The sequence below is a fragment of the Lytechinus pictus genome, chromosome 15, assembly GCF_037042905.1.
Source record: "Lytechinus pictus isolate F3 Inbred chromosome 15, Lp3.0, whole genome shotgun sequence".
Lineage (NCBI taxonomy): Eukaryota > Metazoa > Echinodermata > Echinoidea > Temnopleuroida > Toxopneustidae > Lytechinus > Lytechinus pictus.
In genome coordinates, this window is record NC_087259.1 from 20,962,958 (window position 1) to 20,987,913 (window position 24,956).

The 24,956-nt window shown below is 35.4% G+C and overlaps 1 protein-coding gene across 1 annotated transcript; it reads left to right on the forward strand.

Moving 5' to 3' along the window:
- Window positions 1-1,263: 1,263 nt before the first annotated feature.
- On the forward strand, window positions 1,264-24,427 carry LOC129277886 (protein SCAI-like). The gene is made up of 14 exons (XM_064110182.1): window positions 1,264-1,467; window positions 3,253-3,348; window positions 7,661-7,747; window positions 13,410-13,508; window positions 13,867-13,963; window positions 15,553-15,651; window positions 17,273-17,425; window positions 18,112-18,201; window positions 18,669-18,764; window positions 19,349-19,518; window positions 20,069-20,150; window positions 20,411-20,660; window positions 21,207-21,307; window positions 21,927-24,427. The coding sequence occupies exons 1-14, from the start codon at window positions 1,364-1,366 to the stop codon at window positions 22,068-22,070; spliced, it is 1,668 nt and encodes a 555-aa protein (XP_063966252.1). The 5' UTR covers window positions 1,264-1,363; the 3' UTR covers window positions 22,071-24,427.
- The last annotated feature ends 529 nt before the right edge of the window (window positions 24,428-24,956 follow it).

Consider the following 24,956-nt stretch of genomic DNA (forward strand, 5'->3'; position numbering starts at 1 on the left):
CTCTATGTATATAACCGGTGCGATATAGCTAGCTAGCTAGCTATGCGCGCGCCTGATCAAATGATCGATTTCGTTAGATTTTATCCAACGAACGTAGAGGGCAGCAACACACAAGCGTGTTGCTATAAGGAAGGTCAACTCGATACGCGCATGCAGCTGAGCTGCGCGCGTATTTTATTGTTCATGCCAACGAAATCAAATGCCGATCCAATACAACAACAAATTAGTAGCGATCAAAAAACGAATATGAAAGAATATGACTACAACAATATCAAAGATAACTTAAAAAATATGTTGAGGAATATACATACATATAAAAACATACTTTGATATTTAAAACTTTACAAATATAAGTTTCAAGAAACTAAAATCATTACCAAATCGGTGATTGTTGTTATCAGCGATTTCACCAGACGGCTGTATTAGGTGATTTGCGTCGAGACGATTTTGTGACCACTCGCAAAGCATTTCGGGATTGAATATAACCACCTTATTTTCTCTGAGCTCTTCGCTGAACCCATCATCACAGTGCAGCTGCAGCGCAGCGCGCAGCCAATGCAATGCATCCGATGCATGGGTTGTTTTTTCGCCGTCCATGCCATGGTCTCGGACTCAGAGTTGAAATTTAGACCCGGATTTCGGGGATACAGCGCCTTTATTTCAGATTTATAGACTTAAAAGTCAAATGACATTTAAAATTTGAAATCTAACCTTGAACAATCATCGTTGATAAACATCAGCCCTGAAGCCATTACACTTCAAATCAGGCCAGGCAAATTAGATGTCATTGTCTAAGTTGCTAGATCTATGACGAGTCGCCTGAAGCCCCAGCGCATCATCAACGTCACTAGCTAGCTGCGCGACCAGCCCAGACTCGGCGCACCCAGGCCAGAAAAATGACCTCGATTATTACGGTGGTTGTCTATGCATTTATTAGTGGTGCAGCGAAATTCAGCAGAAGAAAATAAGAGATATGAGGTATCCTCGTCACAGGCTTAATATTCCAAAATGAGGAAAAATGTCAAAATCATGATTATTTAAGCTAAATATTTTCTTTAAAAATGAAAGTAATATTTTTAATATTTATACCCAGAATAACCGATCTAATAATTGTTCATTAAAAAATATTTGAAATTAACAAATGAAAAAAAATCAACTCGACAAATTTCCCAAAACCCCACCTTATTTTTTAAAGTGGTCACAAAATTCGAGCGGAGTTGACCTTCCTTAGAGCAACACGCTTGTGTGTTGCTGCCCTCTACGTTCGTTGATTTTATCCCATACTGGCTTAGATAGGCCATTCATAGAGACGTGTCTGTTTCAATTATCAAATCTAGTGTAAACTATTAGACCAGGAATAATTATGGAAGGAGAAGCCGAAGCACCTATCACCGAAGAGGAGAGGAAAGTTGTTCAGGAATTCAACTATTTACACGAGAAATCGAAGCAGCTGTTCAATGGATTGAGGTAATTATTTTTTTGTCTACTCAGAATTCTAACCTAGCTTAGTCCCACTTTATTACTTTGTGTGTCATGTGTACATGTAACGTTACATGGTGTATGATGGGGAGGGGGGGGGGGGGGGCGCTAAAGCTACTCACTTTGTTTACAAACGATAAACTATGGCAGTGTTAATAATATTTTAACAGATTGTCTTGCTCGAATTTGTGGTAAATATTCTAAGCTCTTAAAGATCATTAACAAAGAAGAAAACATAAAAAAACTCATTAAAATACGAAAATACGGCATGTTTTCCGAGCCCGTCTATTAAAACTAACAACCTTAGATAGATATTTAATTTAGAAGGGGGGCTAAAGCTACGCCTACGCACTTGATTTATCATTCATATTAATAATATTTTCTGTGCCTCAATTTCTGATGAGACTCGACATAGGCAAATGCAATTTTAGTAACAGGGTAGTGAATGACTGGAATATTCCGAATAGCCTCCCCCTTGAACTTGAAGAAGTTATTGACTCAGGCACAATTGATGTATTTAAATTAAGACTTGATAAGTTTTGGTGGTCTGAGCGTTTCAATCTTCAATTATCAAAACCGTCTCTACCCTCCACGTGTGCAAGTTTTTACTCTTGTATATTATGGAGATGGATGACTGTAATTCCAGATGAAGATATCAAGGTCAACAGGATGACTTCCTCACATCGTAACATGATAATGATGATGATGATGATTATGATGGTGATGATGATGGTGATGATGATGGTGATTATATGGTGGTGGTGATGTTGATGATGGTGATGATGTTGATGATGATGATTATGATGTTGATTATGATGGTGATGATGATGATGAGGCTGATCGCTGAGGCTGAGCAGACAAATCAAACCTTGCACTGTTAATGTTAGGGATTGTTACACAGTCTATCCAAAGTCAAACCACAAATTTTAGACCAGAGTTTCAAGTAAACCTGAGTTTATGATACAGGCCTTGGTGTCCAAACTTGGTGCACAATATTGTCAAAGATACAAGATACATGTAAGCAATGGGGTTTATATTCAATAAAAAAAATATTTGTATTTTATATAAAACACAAATTGAAATTGAAATAAATGAATCTATTGATTGTTATTTGCTAGTATTATTTTAGATATAAATTTTTTAAATAGGTTTATAATTTAACAATGATGATAATTTTTTTATTTATTATTTTTAATGATTTTTCAATCTACATGTACATGTACATGTACCAGTGGACGATTCTTCTATTTCCCCGCTGCTTCTAAAAGAGATTCTCTAGATCTATCTACTGATATGAGCATTCAGCTAAGCCATACATTATTATTTTTTCCTCCTCTGAAATACTTTGGAATTCTCTTTGTTGGATGCTTGGTTCATGTATTTTAGATACTTAAGAAGATAATACAAAAGCACACATGCCACACACTTTCTACATGGGATCAAGTAAAGTATTATTAAGAAATTGAATTCTTTGTATACTAAAGATTTTTTTTTAATGAAGGGTTTGATTTCTGATCCACTGTCTACACCTCACACCAATCTATTGATCTCACTCAAATTTATTAATACAATCCTGGTAAAAAATTGCATTCCAAGTCATGGGTTGTCAATGGCAACATGATTTACATATCTTTAAAACTTCCACAATGCAATTTGTGGCAAAATTGAAAAAAAAATAATTGTGCAGTGAACAATTCTTTTATCTTGACCCTTTTTTTCAATATGATGGATTATTATCTAATTGTTACCTTTTTTATTTCTTTGTTATTTCAGGGATCTGCCACAGTATGGGCACAAGCAATGGCAATCTTACTTTGCCCGAACATTTGATGTGTACACCAAATTGTGGAAATTCCAACAGCAAAATAGGTAAGTCAGTAGTGGATAATTTTTTTTTTTTTTTTTTTTTTGTGACCAGCCACCCCCAAACCAACAACAAGTTGCCAAGCAAGGTTCTCTGTAAACGGCCAAAAAAGAAAAAATCAAAAAAGCAAAAATAAGAATATCTGCTTATCTAAAACAGTAAAATTATTTTCATACTTTCAAATTTTTGAGGATGTAAAGTTTTAGAGACAAGATATAAGAGTTCCTTTGGCACCATTTTTTCCCCAGATTGCTTGAAAGTTTGACTGAAACTGTACAGTATGCATATCTCATGCTTGAGTGAGCCCAAAGTTCAAACTTGTTTTCTCCCTTTTCTTTGGAGCTCTTAGTGGATTTCTTCTACATTCAATCAAATACATTAATGGGTTAATGTTGATCACTTTTTACAAGCATATCATTCTAAAGCTTCTAAGGAGATTCTTTTTTCAAGCTCAATTAAAATCTTAAGATTTATAATGGATGACTTATTGCTGGTTTTGGGTGGCAGGTCACATTTTATGTACATCCCTTTCATAATGAAAAGGGAGGTTAAGATTGGATAATGTAATGCTCTATTAAAATTCTAACATCATTCACTAAGAATACTCTTTATGGATATTCACCTTCCCCTTCCCTATTGCAAGAGCATTGTGTTTGATAAGCATTTATAATAGGCCTGGGTCGGAACGGACGAAATACCGGAATCTGTCCAATGTGTGCGGGTTCCGGTTTTGTTTTTTCTGTTCCGGTATTCCGATAAAATAATGTAATACATAACAAAAAGTCTAACATTTTTTTCTTCTGAATATCTTAACATAATTATCAAGTATGTTTTATTCAGTTTTACCAATCATAACCCAGGTTTCTTTGTTACACTTCAGGTGACCAACGAGAAAAATATGATGAGAAGATGGGAAAAAAACTTGCCGATGTTTACATGGCCATCTTCTTCTCTTACAGCTAAGCTACGAGACACATATAGAGGGCGGCAGACACTATATGCATCTCGTAGCTTTGCTACTAACAAAGAGAACCAGATGGCCACGTAAACATCGGCAAGTTTTTTCCCATCTTCTCATAATATTTTTCCTGATTTTTTAGTGAATGTTTAAAAATGAAAATCAAAATTGTATGCATGTAATCTGTGACTTCTTTGTAAAAGTTTCCCTGTTTATGAATTCATTTATCGGGATACCAGATTCTGACCGGCGCAACTCCGGCGGATTCCGGACCAAAAGAATTCTGACATGACTCAGGCCTAATTTATAAGCATTTGATTAGTATTGTGTTTGATAATAGTCTGATTACAGAGAGGATCCAACACCTTGAAACAAAATTATAGTGTAAAAAATGTCAACAAGTGAGTTGCAATTTTGAATGTGTTGTTTAAACATAAATGAGTCATGTTTTATTACACATGTTTGAGTTGTTGCTTTTAAAATTAATTCTTTGCACGCTGAGATAATTTTGGGGGATAATAATGACAATCGTTTTCATGTTATTTTCTTTAATTCAAGATTTTCATACTGCACCATTGATACTTATGATTATTATATAGATGTTATCCAAGAAGTATTACATGTACCTTTTATTAGCTTCTCTATAAATTTGAAGGTAGGGGAGAAAACTAATTATTACGATTGTTAAATTTAATTGTACAAAAGTGCAAGATTGCAACATCAGCGCGCAAAGGGTACCTTGAATTAATAAAATCATTAATTCAAGGTTAACCCTTTGCGCACTGAATCGATGAAAAGTGAAATGTATATTATTCAATTATGTTTATTTTTTGGATATTGATTATAAAGAGAATGATAAAAAATATTAATTGAGTGAAATTAACTGGATTAGGATTAAAGGGGAATCCAGGGCAGAAAAAATTGATGTCACAACTCATAAGAAAGGCCTATCCTTTACCTTTCTAATAACATATCGTTCATGTCTCCCAGATTCCAAATTGCAGAGAAAATTGCAGTTGATTGAACCCATTTTTCTCACCCATGGAAGCCGCCATTGTTTGACTTCAAATTGAATAGAATTTGGATTGAATTGAATTGAATTGAAATAAATCAAATAGAATCAAATTGAATTGAAGTTTGGATGAAATACATTTTATATGTTCATTTATTACATGTAATTGTAAAGCAGAAGAAAGAGATATCCTAGCCAGTGAAATCTTTATTAGCAAATTCTAATTAAAACACAACAACAAAAACTATGTTGTAAAACCTCTGTTCATGAAATTGTATACTTTGTTAACAATGACTTTAAGACATTTTGTACAGTGATTAAATGTGCAATAATACAGTACTGTATGTACATGTATTTTCAAAATAATCAATTGGAATGTAACAACTGTTCGTACCATGGATGATCTTGATCTAAAACGGTCATACTTTGGAATACTTGCATACTTGCATGCACATATGTTCCAGGCTAAGTAGTTTGATGTGATTTCCAGATACATCTGCCCTCTCAGAGTCTAGTATCCATACATGTACTGTACATGTAGGCTATACATTGTAAAGCCTAAGGCCCGTATTCTGAAGTCGGGTTTAACTTAAACTCAGGTTTAAAGTTGTGGTATGGAGAGCCAATTGTTACATAATCACTAACAGTAGAGATATCGTACTTCAGCTCATTCGGCTCTCAAATCATTCATAATTGTGTAGGAAGTATAAATAGATGATTGTCTTCACCATCGATGAATCAGGAAAGAGCACAGTAAACATAAGAAACATACAACGTAATAACAATTTTGATACTTTTGGCTTCCCATACTTAAACCACAACTTTAAACCTGAGTTTAAGTTAAACCCGACTACAGATTACGGGCCACAGTGTTTTGTATAATGCATGTTCATTTAATTTATCAACATGTGTGCTGCCAAATTGTTAATATGGTTTCCATATTAACTTCATAGAAATTGCAGGTCTACATGTACTTTTCCTCAGATAGTTTGGTTTGGGTGAGGGGGGGGGGGGGGAGAACATGTACAATTTGTTTTTTGTGCTGGCCAAGTGTTGTATGGTTTTCACATTAACTTTGTATACCATATTCTACAGGGGTACTGTTTGGGGTTTTTTTGGGGGAAAAATGGATTGGGGCTCAGAGATTTCTCCTGCAGAATGCTCAAAAGGGCCCTGGAAAATCCACATTCACTGCAATGTTAAAGCTTATCCAATGATGTAGATTTATGCAGTACTAGGTTGTGAAACTTAAAGAAAAAATGCCTGATTTACATGTTGCAGTGTATATAGAAAGGGAGAACAAGAGGGAATAGGATACATCAGCAAGGGGGGGGGGGGAGTGAGGAGGGGTGGGAGAAGAGGCCATTCAGAAATACACTAATAAAATCCATGTTTGATTAAATTTTAACTCACATTGTTCAAACTATTAAAGGCAAATACAAGTTGACACTACACAATCAATTTCAGAATTTTGATGAATATATATTCATTTTGCTTCCAACACTGGCTATCTAGATGGAATTGAAAAATAATAATCTAACCTGTTTTTATGACTTTAAAAAGGGCATCAATAGTAAAGTGTCTTTTTCAATGGGACACATGCAAAGGGCACTTATTTTGACTTTGACCCTAAAAAGACTGGAGGGGCATGATTGCCCCTCTCGACGCTTCGAGCGATATTTCTAAAAAGGAAAAAGATAGCGCTGCAAAATTTTATGACTTTTTTCTTAAAAGTCTCACGCAATGTTTTGAGACCAAATTCGCGACATACGGTTATAGCATCGCGACGTCACATGACTTTTTACGAGGCAATGTCATGCCGAAAATGGCTTGTTTTTATACTTTGTGTACAAAGTATATGGGAGTTGAATTTCATAAAAGGGTGATTAATTTTCGTTCTAATTGGTCTGCTTAATTATTTTAGGGTTTAATTTTAATAGTTGTGAAATGGTCTGTAGTAATTTCCATTGAAAAAACAATGGAATGGCGGCTGAGATCAGAAGTGGGGCCATCATGCCCCCCCCCCCCCAGTCCTCGATACATCTCAAATAGCCCAGTCCTTTTAGGGTTCAGTCTACAAATATTTGGAAGAGCATCAAGCCTCAAGGCTATTCTTAGGGCATCAGGGGCCCTTGGGTGGCCTTGGGTTCATTCAAGCCATGCACTTTATTTATTTATTTATTTTCAAGTTTATTTATTCATTAAAAAGAAATATTATGTTTCATTATATTAATAGATTCTTGATCACAAGTACCATCATTTTTAGAACTTCAAAAATATTGATCCAATTGAACTCCATTTATAACCAAATTATCATGAAAACATTTGTTTTCTGTCCTCTTCCAAGGCAAACTTTGGATCTGAGGTATGGTTTGAAGAGATGGCAGATCGGAGAGATTGCTTCTAAAATTGGTCAGCTGTATTACCACTACTAGTAAGTATCCTGCGATATAACAATTAGGTGTGTTGTGAATTTTTTTATTACGAATATATATTATTGTGACTTTTAATACATGTACCAATGATGTTTTAGTCATTCTCTGATTCTCAGATCATTATGCGACAATACATACATGGTGATCTCCTGAACTCAGAAGTTGTACTTTTTAGAAATAATGTGAAAAATTAAAGTTATTTACGTTTTTGTACATATTTACTGGAAAAGTGTCCCCCTGCCCCCCCCCCCCCCCCCCCCCGTTCCATGGCCACTGCTATGATAGGTTCTCCCACTGACTAGTACCTGGTGTGTGGGGAAAATGGTTGATTACCTGGTACCTGGTAAGTACTTCAAGTTGAACATTATCTGGTATTTGATCAAATCCAGAGTGGATACAAAGGTCTCTATCATTAAAAAAAGTAAATTGCTAGTTGATTAATGTACATTTTTCATTGTTCAGAAATTGATGGATGAAATGATATTAAAGGGAAGAGAAATGTAACCCTGATCAAAGCTATGGAATTGAAGAATTGCATAAATTCCAGGGGGAAAATTAATAAAAGAAGTCTTTCTGAGCTCACCAGCCAAAATTTGCTTCATTATATTAAAATTTAGCTTGGACCAGGTACATTACCAACTTTTTTTAGTTTTCAGTGGCTCTTTTGGACAATTTAGGGTCAAAATTGTGCCATTGCCTCATGTATTTTTCCCCTGGTAGGCTGGTACATTCAAAGAAGTAAAAACAAAAGCTTTGAGCCTTTTAATACTCATTTGATACATGTACATAAATATGTTCATATGAGTAATATTAAGTTTATCATGGAAAATTGGAAATGGAATCTGACTATTAGTGCTGTAAATCAAACAGAAACAAAACATGCACAAGTACAAGTGATTCATTTAAATTGATCTCATATGATTTTAATTGCAAGAATGAGTAGTATGCTGAAATTAATGTAATTTAAAGTTGGAACCTAATATATTTAGCAGTTTTAGTACCGTATTTGCAGTTTGCAGTTTGCACTTGCATATAAAGTGATCAATATACACTTTGTTTCAAACATGTTCTATTGGATTAATTTTGAACCTGTTTGAAATACTTGATATTTCAAAGAAATTTCAAAGAAATTTCAAGTCAGTAGTGATAGTGCACAGTCCGCAATTTTCAAGCATTTGCTATATTTTTTTGAGAGAGTATAATTTCAGTTTTATTATTCTATCAATTTTTACCACTTGACAGTAACATATATGTTCCTATTTCAAAACTCTGTACCCATACATACATGTAGACTACAGCAAAGCATGTGTAGTCACATTGCAAAGCTTGCTCTGCTGTTTTCAAGCACTCGCTCATAGTTTTTGCGAGTACAAATTTTATACCCTACGTGATAAACCTCCATGGAGGAAAAATCAATTGGCAACCACATGTCAGTGTTAGTATAGTGTGGCTGTTCTATTGATTTGTACCTCAAGACTGATTAATGTCACTTCTGTGCCTTGGCTGACTTTTTGACAAGCCCAATATGCTGAGTGCAGCCTGGGCTACAAGACAGTTATTTATGTTTTGTCTGCCCTTATCCTAGAGGGTGCTGGAGACATTTGAAACAAATTTAAAAAAAAAGGGAAAAGAATGAGATGACAGACTTGTTGAGGGCGAATATATGTAAATGATATGAATTTTTCAATTGTTGACCTCAGTTATTAATTGAAATTATATGTGCAGTTTTGCTTTCAAGTAATTGATGCTTAAGGTGAAGCTATTTCATATGCACAAAATGGCACATTATTTAAATGTCTTTTTGGAGTAAACCTCCTGAGTCCTGTAAACATAAAGCTTAGCAATTGATCACGATAGGATATCATGATATTTTTTTATTGATTGCATTGATTATTGTGTAAGATCTGATCAATCTTAGAAATTATCCTCATGATTAATTGCTAAGCTTTATATTACTGGCCCTGAAGACATAGTAAAAAAAAAAAATCTTCTAAAAATCTGTTTTATTTGACTTATAATTTGTCTTTAACACTCATAGTGGAATTGGCTCTTAGATTACAAATGCATACATGTACATGTACATTAACTTTTGTGCTATTGCTACATGTTGTGCTACTTGTGGTGTTATTATCACATTACTATTCAAAATCTTCATCATCATCATCATCATCGTCATCATCATCATTGTCATCATATCATCGATATTGATCACCACCACCACTGCAGTACCACCTTGAACACCATCACTCATCATCATCATCATTATTGTCATCAACATCATCATCAATCATCATCATCATTATCATTATTATTACAAGTACTTCTGCTATTAAAACAGCTGAGTTTTCGAGCTTCTAGAAATTGCAAAACTGACAATGCTGGAGATATTTGTTCAGTATAAAATGGGCCTATTGCCTACAAGCATATGGTTGTCATGATACCAGACATTAGCACCATCTGTCTGTCCAATGTAGACTACAGACAAACAGTGCGTGGAGTTGAAAGATGCGTTCCATTCTGCTTTGATCACCATAGCAACTGCCTCCAGCAGATACCACTCAGAGGAAGAGCCCGTCACCATGATTGAAAGCGATGTCCATAAATATCCCGGTGTTAACTCTCACACCAGCTAGTTGCTAAATTGCTTTGTTTTAAGTACCTTCATCAGGAAATACACTCGCTTGTGCAGCTGTGTGTGGGAAGTACTTGGAAAGACATTTACCAAATTGATAGATAGTATGCTGTATTATATCCTAACAATTTTTTTATTATCGACTAGAGTATGTTATGAAATTTACAAAGTAATTGTTTTTTTTTTCTTTCTTTCATTCAAGACTTTGTTTTAAAAAAAATGTAGATTTAAATAATTGTCCTTTTCTGACATTGGAATTTTTGCTTTTACTTAGATTTTATCATGAAGTGAAGGAGTTTAGATTAATCTTTGATATCATTCAATTGCCAATTCAGTGGACTGTTAATGTACCAAATGGATAACACAGTAATAACTTGAAGAAACAAAACGAAGCCTAGGGGTTATTGTTATTACAGGTTATCTGATCAAAGAATACTGTTGTTTAGGCTGATGATACAATGTAATCACATTTTTGAAATATTAAAGTACTTTAATAGTGCTTTCATGCCCTTTCAAGTTCAAATGCATAGCCATAAGAGTACATGTACACACGGAAGGGGGGGGGGACTCACATATATTGGTGGTACAGGGAAGTGCCGCTTTGATGACACCCTTTTTCAGACCTAATTTTCAGTTCTCTAGATACTCCGAATGACAAAAGTTCTGTTCAGAAGCCACACCGCCCGCTCGCAAGACCCCCTATTACTTGCCCTGTGCTGCCAAAATTGTCTAGCGCGAGCACCGCATACGCGAAAGCTGCACGCACGGCTGGTTTTACAACTCCCTCTGGGCAATTCAACCTTTTTGTACATCCGACCCCCATTTTTCTCAAGTCTTACTTCACTTAATAAACTGACCAAGTCATAGTCATTTGACAGCATTACAGACTGTCATAAGAACCAGAAATCAGAGACAGAAAATTTCATGAAGGTACCAAATATAGGGGGTCGGACATACATATTTTATGGAATTGCCCCTCTGCTAGCAGCTCCATGCACCGCTAGCGTGCCCATTATATATACATGCAGTGCTAGCGTGCACCGTATACTGTACCAAGATCCCGTTCCGCCCAGTATACATGTATTTAGTTCCTGAGACCCCGTATTTTACCCTTGTGGTCAGTTCCTTAGACCCCCATTTCAGGGTTTCGTGAGGCACACCCCATCAAAAAAATAATTTGAGTGCCCCCCCCGGCATGTACATTACACCCGGGGGGGGGGGGCCTCTTACATTGACGAGTGGATACCATGCGCGACCAAAAAACACGTAAAAAGGATGTCTTTTTCAAGATAGGTCACGTTACGTACGTAACGTGATAAGGGTGTCAAGAACACAAAAATAATGAAAAAAGGGTATCTATTTCGCTAGGAAAGCTACATGTACGTGTTTAGGGTCAAATTTGCGGGGATGATAAAACAAAATTAAAATGTTTTCTAAAGGATATCCTTTTTGCCCCAACACCACGTGTTTAGAGTCTAATTTGCGCGAGGTGTGGAAGGTGGGGCCGCACTAAACCAAATGGTGTGTAAAGGTAAAACCGACGACCGACGGACCCGTGATAAAATAAAAAACAATAAAATATCGCTATACTTGTTTAGGGGTTCATTTCAGGGAATAGAGTATCGTTTTGTTGCCAATACTTGTTAAGGGTAGGATTTCAGACGCCAATACTTGTTAAGGGGTGCATTTTCAGAATATGGAAAATACGTGTTTAGGGTGCTTTTCGAGACCCCATGGTCGCGCATGGTATCCACTCGTCAATGGAAGTGGCCCCCCCCGGGACATTACATGTATATATGAGTCACCAAGTACCTACAAAAAAGGTACATGTGTAGGCCTATATTTTCCCTGAATTTAGATTTTCGTTGATTTGCCTTTTAGCTACAACATACATGTATGTACATGTACATGTATCCCATGGATGTGCATACAACTTTAACATGCACAGTACAGTAGGTTTTTTTAACTATGAAATTGGTCTATAATGCATATAAATAAAAGGTGGAATGCTTTGACACTATATTTTCCAGCTTAAATGTATATTTACTTGGGATAACTAGAAGCAGTTGTCTACTACTCAGAAAGTCTCATAGTCTTAATAGTGCTGTGTATACTGGCCTCCAGGTACGTGTACTGAGCTATTATGAATATATTATGATTACATCATCAGATATTTAGGGATGATATATCAAGGGCATCAGTGGATTGATGAAGAATGACCTCTGTATTCTCCAAGGATTGAATGTAATTATATTCCATCTATTTCTGGTGGAAGACATACTCAGATGACAGTTGGCCTGATATATGAATAAAAGGATGTAGTTGTGGAAACATGTAGGCCTTTTCATACATGTAAATGTTCTGGCTGCTATTTTTTCATCAGCCATTTTGCTCATAAATAAATGATACATGTAGCTGTTCCCTACATTTTGATTAATTGTTTTTTTCATTTGTGTTAATTATGTAATTTTGTTGCCATTATTATTTGCTGTCCACAATTTAAATGTGATCATTCATCAATTTTGTTTGAAATGAATGCAGTATCTCCTGCAGAAAATGTTGACTGTATTACATGTACATGTATAAATTTTAATGAAAAAGAATAGGCATTAAATATCATTCTTGGACCTTTTCAACCTGAAAACTTATCCGAAGTTTTTAAAACTCCCATAAATTGCAATCCATTCATTAAAAACTCAGTAGGAAGGCTTCTTACTAGTTTTACTTCAATGAAGAAAATAAACATAGTTTCATTTTTTATTACTTTTTTTCGTCCATCATCAATATCAAGCACTTTGCACTTAATGATGGTCTCCTGCTTTTCATAGATAAGTACAGAAATAATTTCAATTATTTCTGTACAAAATATAAAAATGTGACCTACTTTGCATTTATTATTTTTCTATCATGCTTTATCAAATCTTCCAATGCAAATATCAAATGTAAACCAAAAAAAAACTTTTTAAACTTGCCTATTGGATCATTTGGATGATTACTAATGTAATTTTGTATTTTTCATTATCTCTCAGCTTGAGGACCAGTGAAACTAATTATCTCCATGAAGCCTTCTCATTCTACCTTGCTATACGAGCGAGAGGCTACTTCTCAAAAGTAAACAGGGAGAAAAGGTAACTAGATTTCAAATACAAATCTTAATAGTCATTTGCCCTTTTTGGTGACATTTGCATAATTCTAAAATTCTAAGTTATGCTTGGTTTTTAGTAGCAATGATATTGTACTATTTCCAAACAAATGATGAAAATGTCAATATTTTGTTAATACTTTGAATGATATTTCTATGTTCTCATAATAAAAATAAACTTTAAAAATTACTGTATTTTTTAAGTGTTCAATATTATGTGATGATCAAGTAATATTATCATAATGTGTGCAGTGTTGTGTGTAAGAAATGACAATGTAACGAAAAGAGGAGAGGTAAAATTTCTTTAAAATATTAAATATTCTCCCCTTCTACTTTTCAAACAGTCCAGAACTGATGGTGAAGAAACTACGATACTATGCCAGAGTAATTGTGGTTAGTCTTTTATTACGGAAGATGGACTTGGTCAAGGATCTAGTGAAGGTTGGTAATTTCTTCCCAAGCAATTGTACACAGTGGCATGACCAATTTAGTTTTACAGTGTCATACATATTTAAGGGAAGTTCCCCATGATCGTTATGATAAATCAGAAAAATAAATGCAGTAAATCAATGAAAGTTTGCGAAAATCCATCTGTGAAGTTTGATATTTGATTTTTTGGTTCTGTGTACAGAATGTGATGATTCAAATGGAGGGTGAATGTTATACATGTACATGGTGCGTATGGACTGGGCTTGCATTCGTCTCACAATCTTTTGTCAGGGAGGTTTCAGGCACACCCCTTGTCTTGGGTTTTCATGACATTATTAAGATGAAATAGTGTTGGTTCTGTCGTAAAGCAATGGGAGTATGTTATGTCCGCTACTCTGCTTTCACCAAGGAATGAAACATTATTTTTTGTATTGTGTATGAAAATACAGATGGCCAATATGTCCTATACCAGGGGTTCTCAAACTTTTTCTTTGAAGGGCCAAATGAGACTCCAAGTAAACCTGAAAGGGCCAGGGTGAAGTGGTTACTAAGAAAAAAATGTGCGCGAAGCGCAAAGACACTTGCGGTCGGGGTCCTTGATGCTCTCTTGTGCAATCTGGCCCTTATTTTGGGAGTATTTAATCCAACAAATTTAGAACAGTTTCATATTGAACGCAGGAAAAAATAGAAAATATTTCAAAATACAGCGAGAGTCAATATTAATGAAAAGAAAATTGTAGTACTTTGTTAAAAGGAATCTAGATCGTACAGGTCTATACATACCTGGCATTGGGGAGACAGATAATGTCTTGAAGTATCAATATTTTTTGTAGTCAAAGTAGTATGAATAATAGACCATGTCTGTTGTACACTCTAACAAGGATGTCAGTCTCCTACATGTAGTCACTTTCAATATAGGAAAAGTGACAGTCTGTCAGCAACAAGTTGCTTGAAAGTTCCTTGGCACAAAAGGTGTAATTGCCATACGAAGGCACTGGTGCAAATGTTCACTGGTCAAGCAGGGGCAGCGGAAGCGGGGGGGGGGGGGGGGGGGGGGCTTCAGCCCCCCCCCCCCAATTTTCCAAAACCATGTACAAAACGTAAAAATTACCATATGATTCTGATTTTTTGCATGGCCAGCACCCCCCCCCCACTCTGAAAACCGTTCCGCGGACCCTGTCAAGGTACTTCGGTATGAGTTAGTTCTTTAAAATGTTCACTGTGGAAAATGCACTTTGGCACCTGTATGTAGATCCAAACATGGTGAGAAAAGCGCTGGTCATCTAATAAGAAAGTAGATCGAACAGACAGAAAAGACTCCACTAAACTTTGTTTAAAAGTCAAATTAATTTGACTGCCATTACTTTTATTACGGTTAATTAGGTCTACATGGATACACAATGTAATCATATTGAGCTATGTTTTATATAATTGTGACTTAAAAAGTGATTAAAAAAACCCCAGCAGTCTCGCGGGCCGGATTGAGAAGCTCCGCGGGCCGGATCCGGCCCGGGCCGTAGTTTGAGAACCCCTGTCCTATACCTTGGATATATTTCTGCATATGTTTTTATCATTGTCATGATTATTCTGTTTTGTTTCAGGATTTGAGTAGGAATCTAGAAGAGTATCGGTCTAACTACAATGCTGAGGATCAGCCTGAATGGGACCTGGTGCTTGGTGAAATTGAGGCCTTTATTGATGTAAGTGTGAAGATTTTATGAATTTTCTTTTATGCCTTGGCGTCCGTCCACAATTTCAAATTGCTTCTTCTTCGCCATTTCAAGTCCGATTTTAATTCTGTTTGCTTTATAAGATAGCACTAGGTGGGGGATTCAAAACTTCTCCACAGAATTTTGAAATTCATTAAATATGCTAATTTATGCGCATTTTTCAAAAAAAAAAAAAAAATGCTTCTTTATTTGTTGGCCAATTTTGAATTTTTTGCTTCCATCTGGTTGAGCTTTATGAGGTTCACCAAACTTCTACACAGAATTTTGACATTTTGACTAGAACAATTTTTATGCTAATTTATGCGAAATTAATTTATGCATATTTTTAAAAAATTCATATAAAAGCTTCTTCTTCTTTATTTGTTGACCGATTTTGATTTTTTTTCTTCCATCTGGTAGAGCTTCATGAGGTTCACCAAACTTCTACAAAGAATTTTAAAATTTGGAGTAGAAAATTATTTATGCTAATTTATGCAAAATTCATAAATCACAGAAAATGCCTCTTCTTTATTTGTTGACTGAATTTCAAAATGCTTCTTCTTCGTCACTTCAAGTCTGATTTCAATTCTGTTTGCTTTATATGATAGCATTAGGTGGGGAATTCAAAACATCTACACAGAATTTTGAAACTCATTAAATATGCTAATTTATGCGTACTTTTAAAAATTCACATAAAATGCTTCTTCTTTAATTGTTGATCGATTTTGATTTTTTCTCTTCCATCTGGTAGAACTTCATGAGGTTCACCAAACTTTTACACAGAATTTTGAAATTTTCAGTAGAAAATTATTTATGCTAATTTATGCGAAATTTATTCATAAATCACAGAAAATGCCTCTTTATTTGTTGACCGATTTTGATTTTTTTTCTTTCCATCTGGTAGAGCTGCATGAGGTTCACCAAACTTGTACACAAAATTTTGAAATTTTGTCTAGAAAATTATTTATGCTAATGTATGCAAAATTTATTCATAAATCATAAAAAATGTTTTTTCTTCTTCATTTGTTGATTAATTTCAATTTATATGATAGCTCGAGGTGGTGATACAAAATTTCAACACAGAATTTTGAAACTCATTAAATATGCTAATTTATTCATATATTTTCTAAACTCACAAAAAATACATATTTATTTGTTGATTGATTTTGATTATTTTTGTTCCATCTGAGAGCTACATGAGGTTCACCAAGGTTCTACACAGAGTTAAGAAATTTTTACTAGACAATTATTTATGTTTTATAATTTATATGAAATTCATTCATAGATCACAAAAAATGCTTCTATGTCATTTCTTCATCAATTTCAATTCTATATCCTCAATTTATGTTACCAATATAATTCACTACAGTGTCAACTGGGCTGAAATTGAAATTGTGTTAAATTTCGTTGCGAGATGCCGGATGAGCTCCACATCAATGATGTGCTAGTTTTTTTTGCTATTCGATGAAAGGGGCTTTCATTGATGCTATTACATTTGGAAGCAACTTTTGTTGTGATTGGTGAACGCTCGTTTAAAATGGTTTTGCATATTGTCAGTAAAAAACTTTATCAAATATTTCATGAGACACTCACCTGATTATTATCCTTGTAGGCCGATGAGAGCATACGTGTGTTAGATGAGCAAGCTGTGGCACAAGTACAGACTCATCGTCTTACGGAAAGCATTGTTCCAGCCAAGGACCCTGCCATCACCAGTGAGCTCTCTCTCCAAGAGGCCATCATCGTAGGAAACTGTTCCCACCAGGTCAGTGACATCTTAGAAGCTCTAAAGGAAAGCGTACATAGAGGAAAACACCTGTTGCTTAAAGCCCTCTACTCCAAGGGTTTCCTTGCCAAAATTGTGCTAGAGACTGTCACTCAAGGATCAACTTATTTAGTCATATGTAATCATGCCGTAAATAGTTAATGAGGAATTAGCCATCATCAGAACTGTTGGAAGGATTGAAAATTAGAGCAGAATTGTGTTTGACAAGATAGATATCATCGAGGAGGAGGTTTATGATACGCCATGTGATGAATCCTAGGTGGACTAAGAAAAGTGAAAAGTATCTAGAGGTAGGGGTGAAATGGAGTGGCAAGAGAGTGGAATGTTGGGAAGTAGAGTATTCTCCTTTTGAGGTGAGTTTTGTCCTTAAAAGGACAGTGTGTAAACCAGTATAGAGAAAAGGTGAGAGGCTTGAGTAGTTATAGAGAATAGAGAAGGCTGGCTTGAGTTAGCGATTTGGAGACTCAACGTTTTGGGCAGGTTGACTGACTGACTGCTGAAGATGGACAGTCAACCTGCCCAAAGACGTCAAGTAATGATATAGTTTTATAGTTGTTTTGGCTTTCCAATATGATCTCTGACATTTAAACACCACCCTCAAATTACTTGAAGATCCATTGGGTCAATTTATTTGTCTCTCTTGTTCTTTCCCATTTCCTTTGTAGGTGAAATTCAGTGAGTTGACCCTTGATATGTACAGGATGTTACAGACGTTAGAGAGGGAACCTACGCTGAGGGAAGAGAATTCAACCAAGGTAATAGTCCTTTTTATATAATGGTGATATGGATTCTAATCAAATAATTGGCTGAAATATATCATGTGACCATTCATTTATTTTAGCTAATGACTTGTACTAAAAATTATAATAAAGGATACTTGTATAGCGCAAATACCATCCTTCTAAGGTGCTCAAGGCAGTCCTATATTACCCAGGCAAAGCTAGTCTACCAATACAGGCGCTCACAGCCGTTTTTTTTTTACGTCTCTGCCAGAATCCAAAAGGCCTGGTGACTGAAGTTGTTTGTATGTGTATTCACCCGGGGTTGCCAACTCTCTTCTTTGATGAGTCACAAGGCCTTGTCAAAGGGCTAGGTGACGGATGCAACATACCCCAGTCACCCCATCATTATTTGCATCTCCTCAGATAGTTAAACTAATTCTAGGATATTGGAGAAAAACTGTCATACCAGTAATACTTTAATCTCACCATTTTCTTTGAAGGACCAAGGCCAAATCAAGAGGCAGAACCCTCACAAGTATCTTCTCTATAAGCCATCATTTGACCAGTTCTACACATTCATGTCTGCGGGAATTAAGGTATGAATTCAGAGTATTTTGGCGGTTGATTTAGCTTATTGTTCATATTTCTATTCTTAAGAAAATATATTACGTATATATTGTATGCTTAAATGTCGCATTCGCAGCAGTGCTAATACAGGGAAGATGTGTTATAGCTCACAGACTTATAAAATGATGTTATGGATATTGATAAAAAGTGATTGGTTGAAAGCTGTCATGTGACCAGGCATTTGTTTTAGCTATCAGCAAAATGAATGTTACTTATGACTAGTTCTATTGACCAGTCATGGTTTTGAGATAGGATGTTTCATTGAATAAGAACAATCCACATCTTTATTTACTTACACACGTAATTCTTTTCATATTGCTGAGCCTTTAGAATAATTACATGCCCTTGCTACCTTTTAGAGAGTCCAAAGGCCCCTCAGGTATGCCTCGGGCATGTTTAACTGTTCCAAAAGTACCTTGGGCATGTAATACTTACTAATGCCCTTGGGAATATGTATTATAAGGCAGTGGCCATTGATCAGAAGATGGAGCATGGAGCAAACCATTTCATGAGATCATTTAATAATATTTATTGTTTTAATTTATGCCCACAGGAAATCCCAGCTAATTCTGTGCTCCTGGTGTACCTAGCGGCAAGCGCCAGTACGCCAGGGAAACCGGACAGTGACGGGGCGTACGACCTGGGGGGCGTGGCCACTAATCCGAAGAAGGAGAATGGAGAAAACCATGTCAAGAGATCCACCCACCTCAAAGATATTCATTGGTGAGAATGCAGAGTTTTACAAGCAGATGTGATGTTATAAGCTCCTGAAATACTGTAATTTTATTGGTTCAGAGTGAATTTGATTTTAAGAATCTTTATTAATGAAATGTTAGAAGCTTTTGTTATAGAATAAGTTATTTAAATGGTGCAATTTGATTGGTTGAGAGGAGAGGAGTATTTCGTGACACAAATAGACAGTGATTTTCACTGACTATTGTTATAAGCTCCTGAAATTCTTTCATCTGATTGGCTCAGAGCAAATTAGTCAGTGAAAATCTTTGATTATTTGTTTTGTGAAACACTGCCCAGGTTTGTCATAGAATCATAGTAATTACTATAAGTTTGTGAAACATGTCTGAATATAATCCACATTTTGCTGTAATATAAAGGCTACAGCTTGAATATTTTATGGACAAATATGACAATTTTAATAATCAGGGATTTTTATGGATCAAATATGAAAAATATATACTTAAAGATTCTTTACCTTTATACTTTTCCTTTAAAAATTTTAGATGTTTCAAGATGTCATGTTTTTTTTTTCTTTCAGTATTCATCCTGGTGACTTGTATCCGTTCTTAAGAAAACCTCTCTTCATCATAGTTGACAGTCCTAATGCACATGCATTTACCGTAAGTTACATCATATATTTCTTTATTAAAGGAAATCCTTGGATATAAATAGTTATTTTCTCATTTTGATCCATATTGAAAGGATTTATCTTGTTTCCTGTCATTGCTTCAATATCTTTTATGTTTTCATTCACCAACATTGATGGATATTCAAATCTTTTAGTTCTTTTGTTTTTAGGCAGTAATCATCATTTTATCATTGGGCTCATATATTCCAAAGAACATTCACAATATATTTTACATATTTTCATATTGCACAGAACATTCCTAACCTGTTTGGCCAGCCCACCATCTGCCTCATGTCACCGATCCAGCTACCCGTCACCATCCAGGACAACGCCCCTCACAAGGGCAACCTCTTCACCCACTTCCTCCACTCGCCCCTGGCTGCCTTCTGCTATGCCTGCGACATCACCGACGTCCCCTGCCTCCTCTGGGCCAACTGCCAGGCCATGGTCCAGAAGATCATCGAGGAGGGCCACATCCAGATCGTCAAGTCCAAGACAATCGGTACGTCTCGCAGAAAAAGGTTTTTGGGATGATGGAGATGTCATGTAGTTGTCCCAACTCTTGTGTCTTAATCAGTGGGTCTTGGGTTTGAATCCTACTCCAGGGGCTTCATTTCCTTCATCAAGGAATCTGTCCTTATTGCACTCAATTTAGGTAACACAAGGAGGACCTGACAGTAATTTATTCCTTGAAATACAGTATACAACCTGGTTGATAATGCAGCATTATTGTACAGCGTATATGAATTTTGCTAAAGAAAGATAGAAGTGCTCTATATTAAAGCACATGCAAATTTCATTATGGAAGTTTTGTTTTGAAGATGGGGCTACATGTATGTCTAGATGCCATGCTTTTTATTGATAAAATATGTCTCTAAAGCTGCCATGTTAAAGCCTGAATATTGTGCAAACAGTGCTCATGCAAATGAAGCACACTGGGCGATTTTAGTGGTGCAGCAAGGACAATGTAGCTAATTGCCTTTTACAGTTATGTGTCAGTGTGATATTTCTTTTTCATATTTGAATATTTTTTTTTCTTTATTTGTAGATCATGTATATAAGCAATTCTTCAGTGATGAGTTTTTGAGGTTATTGGTGACAAGATTTATATTCTGCTATGGAGCTTTGAGATACCATAGAGGATTCAAGGTAAATATTTGTGTGTTCTAGCTTCACGGACTGATCAGTAGACATCCCATGATCAAAAGGAGACAAAGTTCAGCTTTTGACCAGTTTTCCAAGAATTAATTCTAGAAATGGGTTTCAGTTTCTAATGTATTTTTTAAAAACCATTTCTTATTTCTGTTCATCATATACCACTTCAAGGATTTACAATTCATTGCACTATATCTTCAAGTGTTTACTATTACTAGGGCAGAGCTGCAAAGTAGTACAGATTTTACGTTTTAGTACTGAAAAGTGAGAAGAATGCAGATGGTTTCATGCAAAATACTGATTTCTAAAGTTCCAGTTTTATGTGTTGTCCTATGGTATTTGTTTGAAAATACTTATTTCCTAAGCAAAATACTGACTTTCAGCTTTTATAATACTGAAATGTTCTTGTTCAGCAGCTCTGCTAGGGCAACATTTTCAAATGTTGTAAGCCGTAGAATGTTGCTGACTTCTCATTAAATACTTGTTCAGTGTGAGTTGCTTTTATACAAGTAGTTCTACTGCTGGTTCTTCATCTACAACTATAACGTCTATCCTACCAACACCTTGATTACGGCAGTATTTTATTTGCTTTTTGATGTTTGTATCTTTTCAGGATGACAGCTACTACCCACGGAGCAACCCCAGCCTTCTTGGCCATGACATCCTCGAGAGCACACTCCTACACAAGCAGATCCTTGACCTTGCCTCCATGCTTGATGTGAGGGCGCTCTTCCTTGAATTCGGAGAGATTGAATGATCCGCCACTGTCCCTATTCACACCGGACAGATATACCCTAGACCAGATTGCTGACTGTACCCGTGTTGCCAAGAGTCAATCAGATTGGAGTCAGTGGGTCTCTTTGCCGGTTTAGTGGTGTCATAGAAGTATTAGCCATTGACTCTGAGCAGAAGTGCTTTATGGACGAATGATTTTATGCATTTTCTCAGAAATAATGGTTCTTTATGGGTGAATGTAACCAGAGGACATTCATCTGTGGTGTCTTTGAAATATATTTATTGATGGAATGGACACACTAAAACCCAGGTGGTCTTAGCTGCACAGTATTAAAATTCATCATTGCCATATATACTGTATAAATGCACCATGCGTCGAGTCAATATTTTGTTCGGTCCTGTGTTTTCCCCGATGGTTAATGCTGATTTTGAGTCAGTCGGTACATGTGTACTTGTAATGCTGTTGATGCTGCTCTCTTGAAATTATCTGTGGATAGTCCGTCATTCGTGCTCTGTCATGACTTGTGATAATTATTTATAACATCCAAAAAATCAGGGCCATTCAATTCAATTGAATGTCCTTATTTTCATTAGAGCTTTTGATGAGTAGGTGTAATGTCAATTCATTGAGGAATTATTAAAAAGAATGGGATTGAGGCTGGTCCCAGAGCATATGTGGTTATTTGAGCCCCATAAAGTTTATTCATTGGTTAATCCGTCAATTTTTGTGATTCATACTTAAAGTGGAAGTGCACCTGAACAACAAGTTGGCTTTAATAAAAGTAAAACAATTTGAGAATTAAATTGGAGTTATGAATTTTTTAAGTTATGATTTTGTGTCGTCACAAACAAGCAGATCCACCATATATTTTGTGATGTAAATTCCCCAAAATGCCATTTTCTCAAAAAATGGATACAATATATCATCAGACAAACTATTTCATACCACCTTCTGTAGGAAAAAATATTTTTATTCATTATGATCCATTAAAAAAAAAGGAATTTATAGAAATCATATTACCTAAAGTATGTGGGTGCTTCTTATTCTGTGATGGATTATCATCAAACCTTTACCAACATTTTCGCTAATTCATCTGCTTTCAATCAAACCAATTTGTTTCCAGGGTGAACTTCCCCTTTAAAGCATCGATCTCCTTAAAAATCAATCGTATGCTCAATTTCTGACTTGGGTCTTCATTTTGAACTGAATCATGAATATAAAGTGTTATGATATTTTTTTATCCTGTGATTACTTGATCGCCAGTAAATTTCCCAAATGGTATACTTTGGGGTGAGCATCTTTTCTATAGTCACCCCTAGATTTGCTGCAATACTCAAGACATATAGCAGAATAGTGATGAATGGTACAGAATTACTTGGTTTGTAATCAATGTAAAAAGAGAAAACAGCCCCTAGAAAAATAGAATTAATTCTTCTCTGCAGATGGAATGTTAACAGTGTATCAAGAAAGACTTCAAATATTTTGAAGCACTATGCATCATGTCTGCTGGCTGGAATCATAATACATGCTGATAATACATTTTTGAAATGGTTTACTGAAATGTTAAGTGGTGACTTCTCCGCCCTTCATGATTTTCCTTCAATGTAATATCATTATTTCCATTATTTCAAAGATGATTATCACTGTTAAAGTAATCTGTAGGCCTATTGTACTGCAATATTTGTGAAGCTGCATCATGGACAGATACTTCTTTTTATTTTTTGTTCTCATTTCTATCATTCAATGTTGATTTGATATTGCTTTTTAAAAAGCAATCTTGATAATCAGGAGCCTTTTAACTTTATAGGCTGTATTTATCTGAAGTGTTTGTTCCTAGATTACAATGGAAATGGGTTTAATTTAAAAATACCCCCAAAAGATATGATTATTTATATGTTACTTGAAAGTGAATATCAATTGCACTCTTATCTGCAAAGGTCCGACACATAGTATGAAGCTTTGTTAATGAAGTAAACATTTCCAGGAGTTGCCAAAATGTTTGATATAACATTTTACATGTATAAAGGTATTGTTGTTTGTTTATATGGACATGTCATATCTGCACACCATTGCTCTTTCCTCATAATATAATTGAGAATTCTTGAATACTGTATTTTAGAATGTCAGTGTTTACCTTAAAATTCATACAAACAGAACTTTTTGGAGCAAACGATTATATGGAAAAATATAAAATATCTATTTTCAATACCCATTATTTCACATTTTGTACTATGAAATAGTAATGACAGCACCAATTGTACGGTACTAGCCCATATGAGATTTTGATGCACAACTCAGCTTACATGTGGCATTTTTGTAAATAGCATCATTAAATTATACCTAATAAATTCTTGTTCTGTATATAATGTGGAAATAAAAGTGGCGTCTTTCAGGAGTTGTAATTATTTATGTTTGTGAAATTTATTTTCTATTTAATAAGAGTAGCAATGTTTCATTGCCAAATTCCTTTTTTAAATCTGTTGCATCGGTTGCCTGATGAATGGTTTATATTTTTAAGGTAATTTTGACATCTGAATACCTTAGTAATCTAATTTACTCTCTACACCAAACCAGCTTAGTTAAGGACTACACTGTAATGGAGACTGTTTGATATTCAAAGATTCATTAAAAAAAGGGGGACGCTAGCTTTTTGTATTTATAAGATTTATATTTATGAGGCGTTAACCGAATGCATGTGATTAAGATTTTACTTCATATACTTACAGAAAGAGGATAGGTGGGGAGAGAGAGAGAGAGAGAGAATGTTAACTAGAGGTGGGTCGGCTTGGAAAAAGAAGATGGTAGATGTAAAAAATAAAGGCTTTAATAAAGGAAATTTGTCAAAAAAGTGTGATGTTTGAATACTGATACAAATTCAGGAAGGAATCGATCGAGTACCATATTTTT

Coding starts and splice junctions, on each gene's coding strand:
- LOC129277886 (XM_064110182.1), top strand. CDS start 1,364: ATGGAAGGAGAAGCCGAAGCACCTATCACCGAAGAGGAGAGGAAAGTT. Junction 3,349..7,660: donor AAATTCCAACAGCAAAATAG/GTAAGTCAGTAG, acceptor TCCTCTTCCAAG/GCAAACTTTGGATCTGAGGT. Junction 15,652..17,272: donor AAATTGAGGCCTTTATTGAT/GTAAGTGTGAAG, acceptor TTATCCTTGTAG/GCCGATGAGAGCATACGTGT.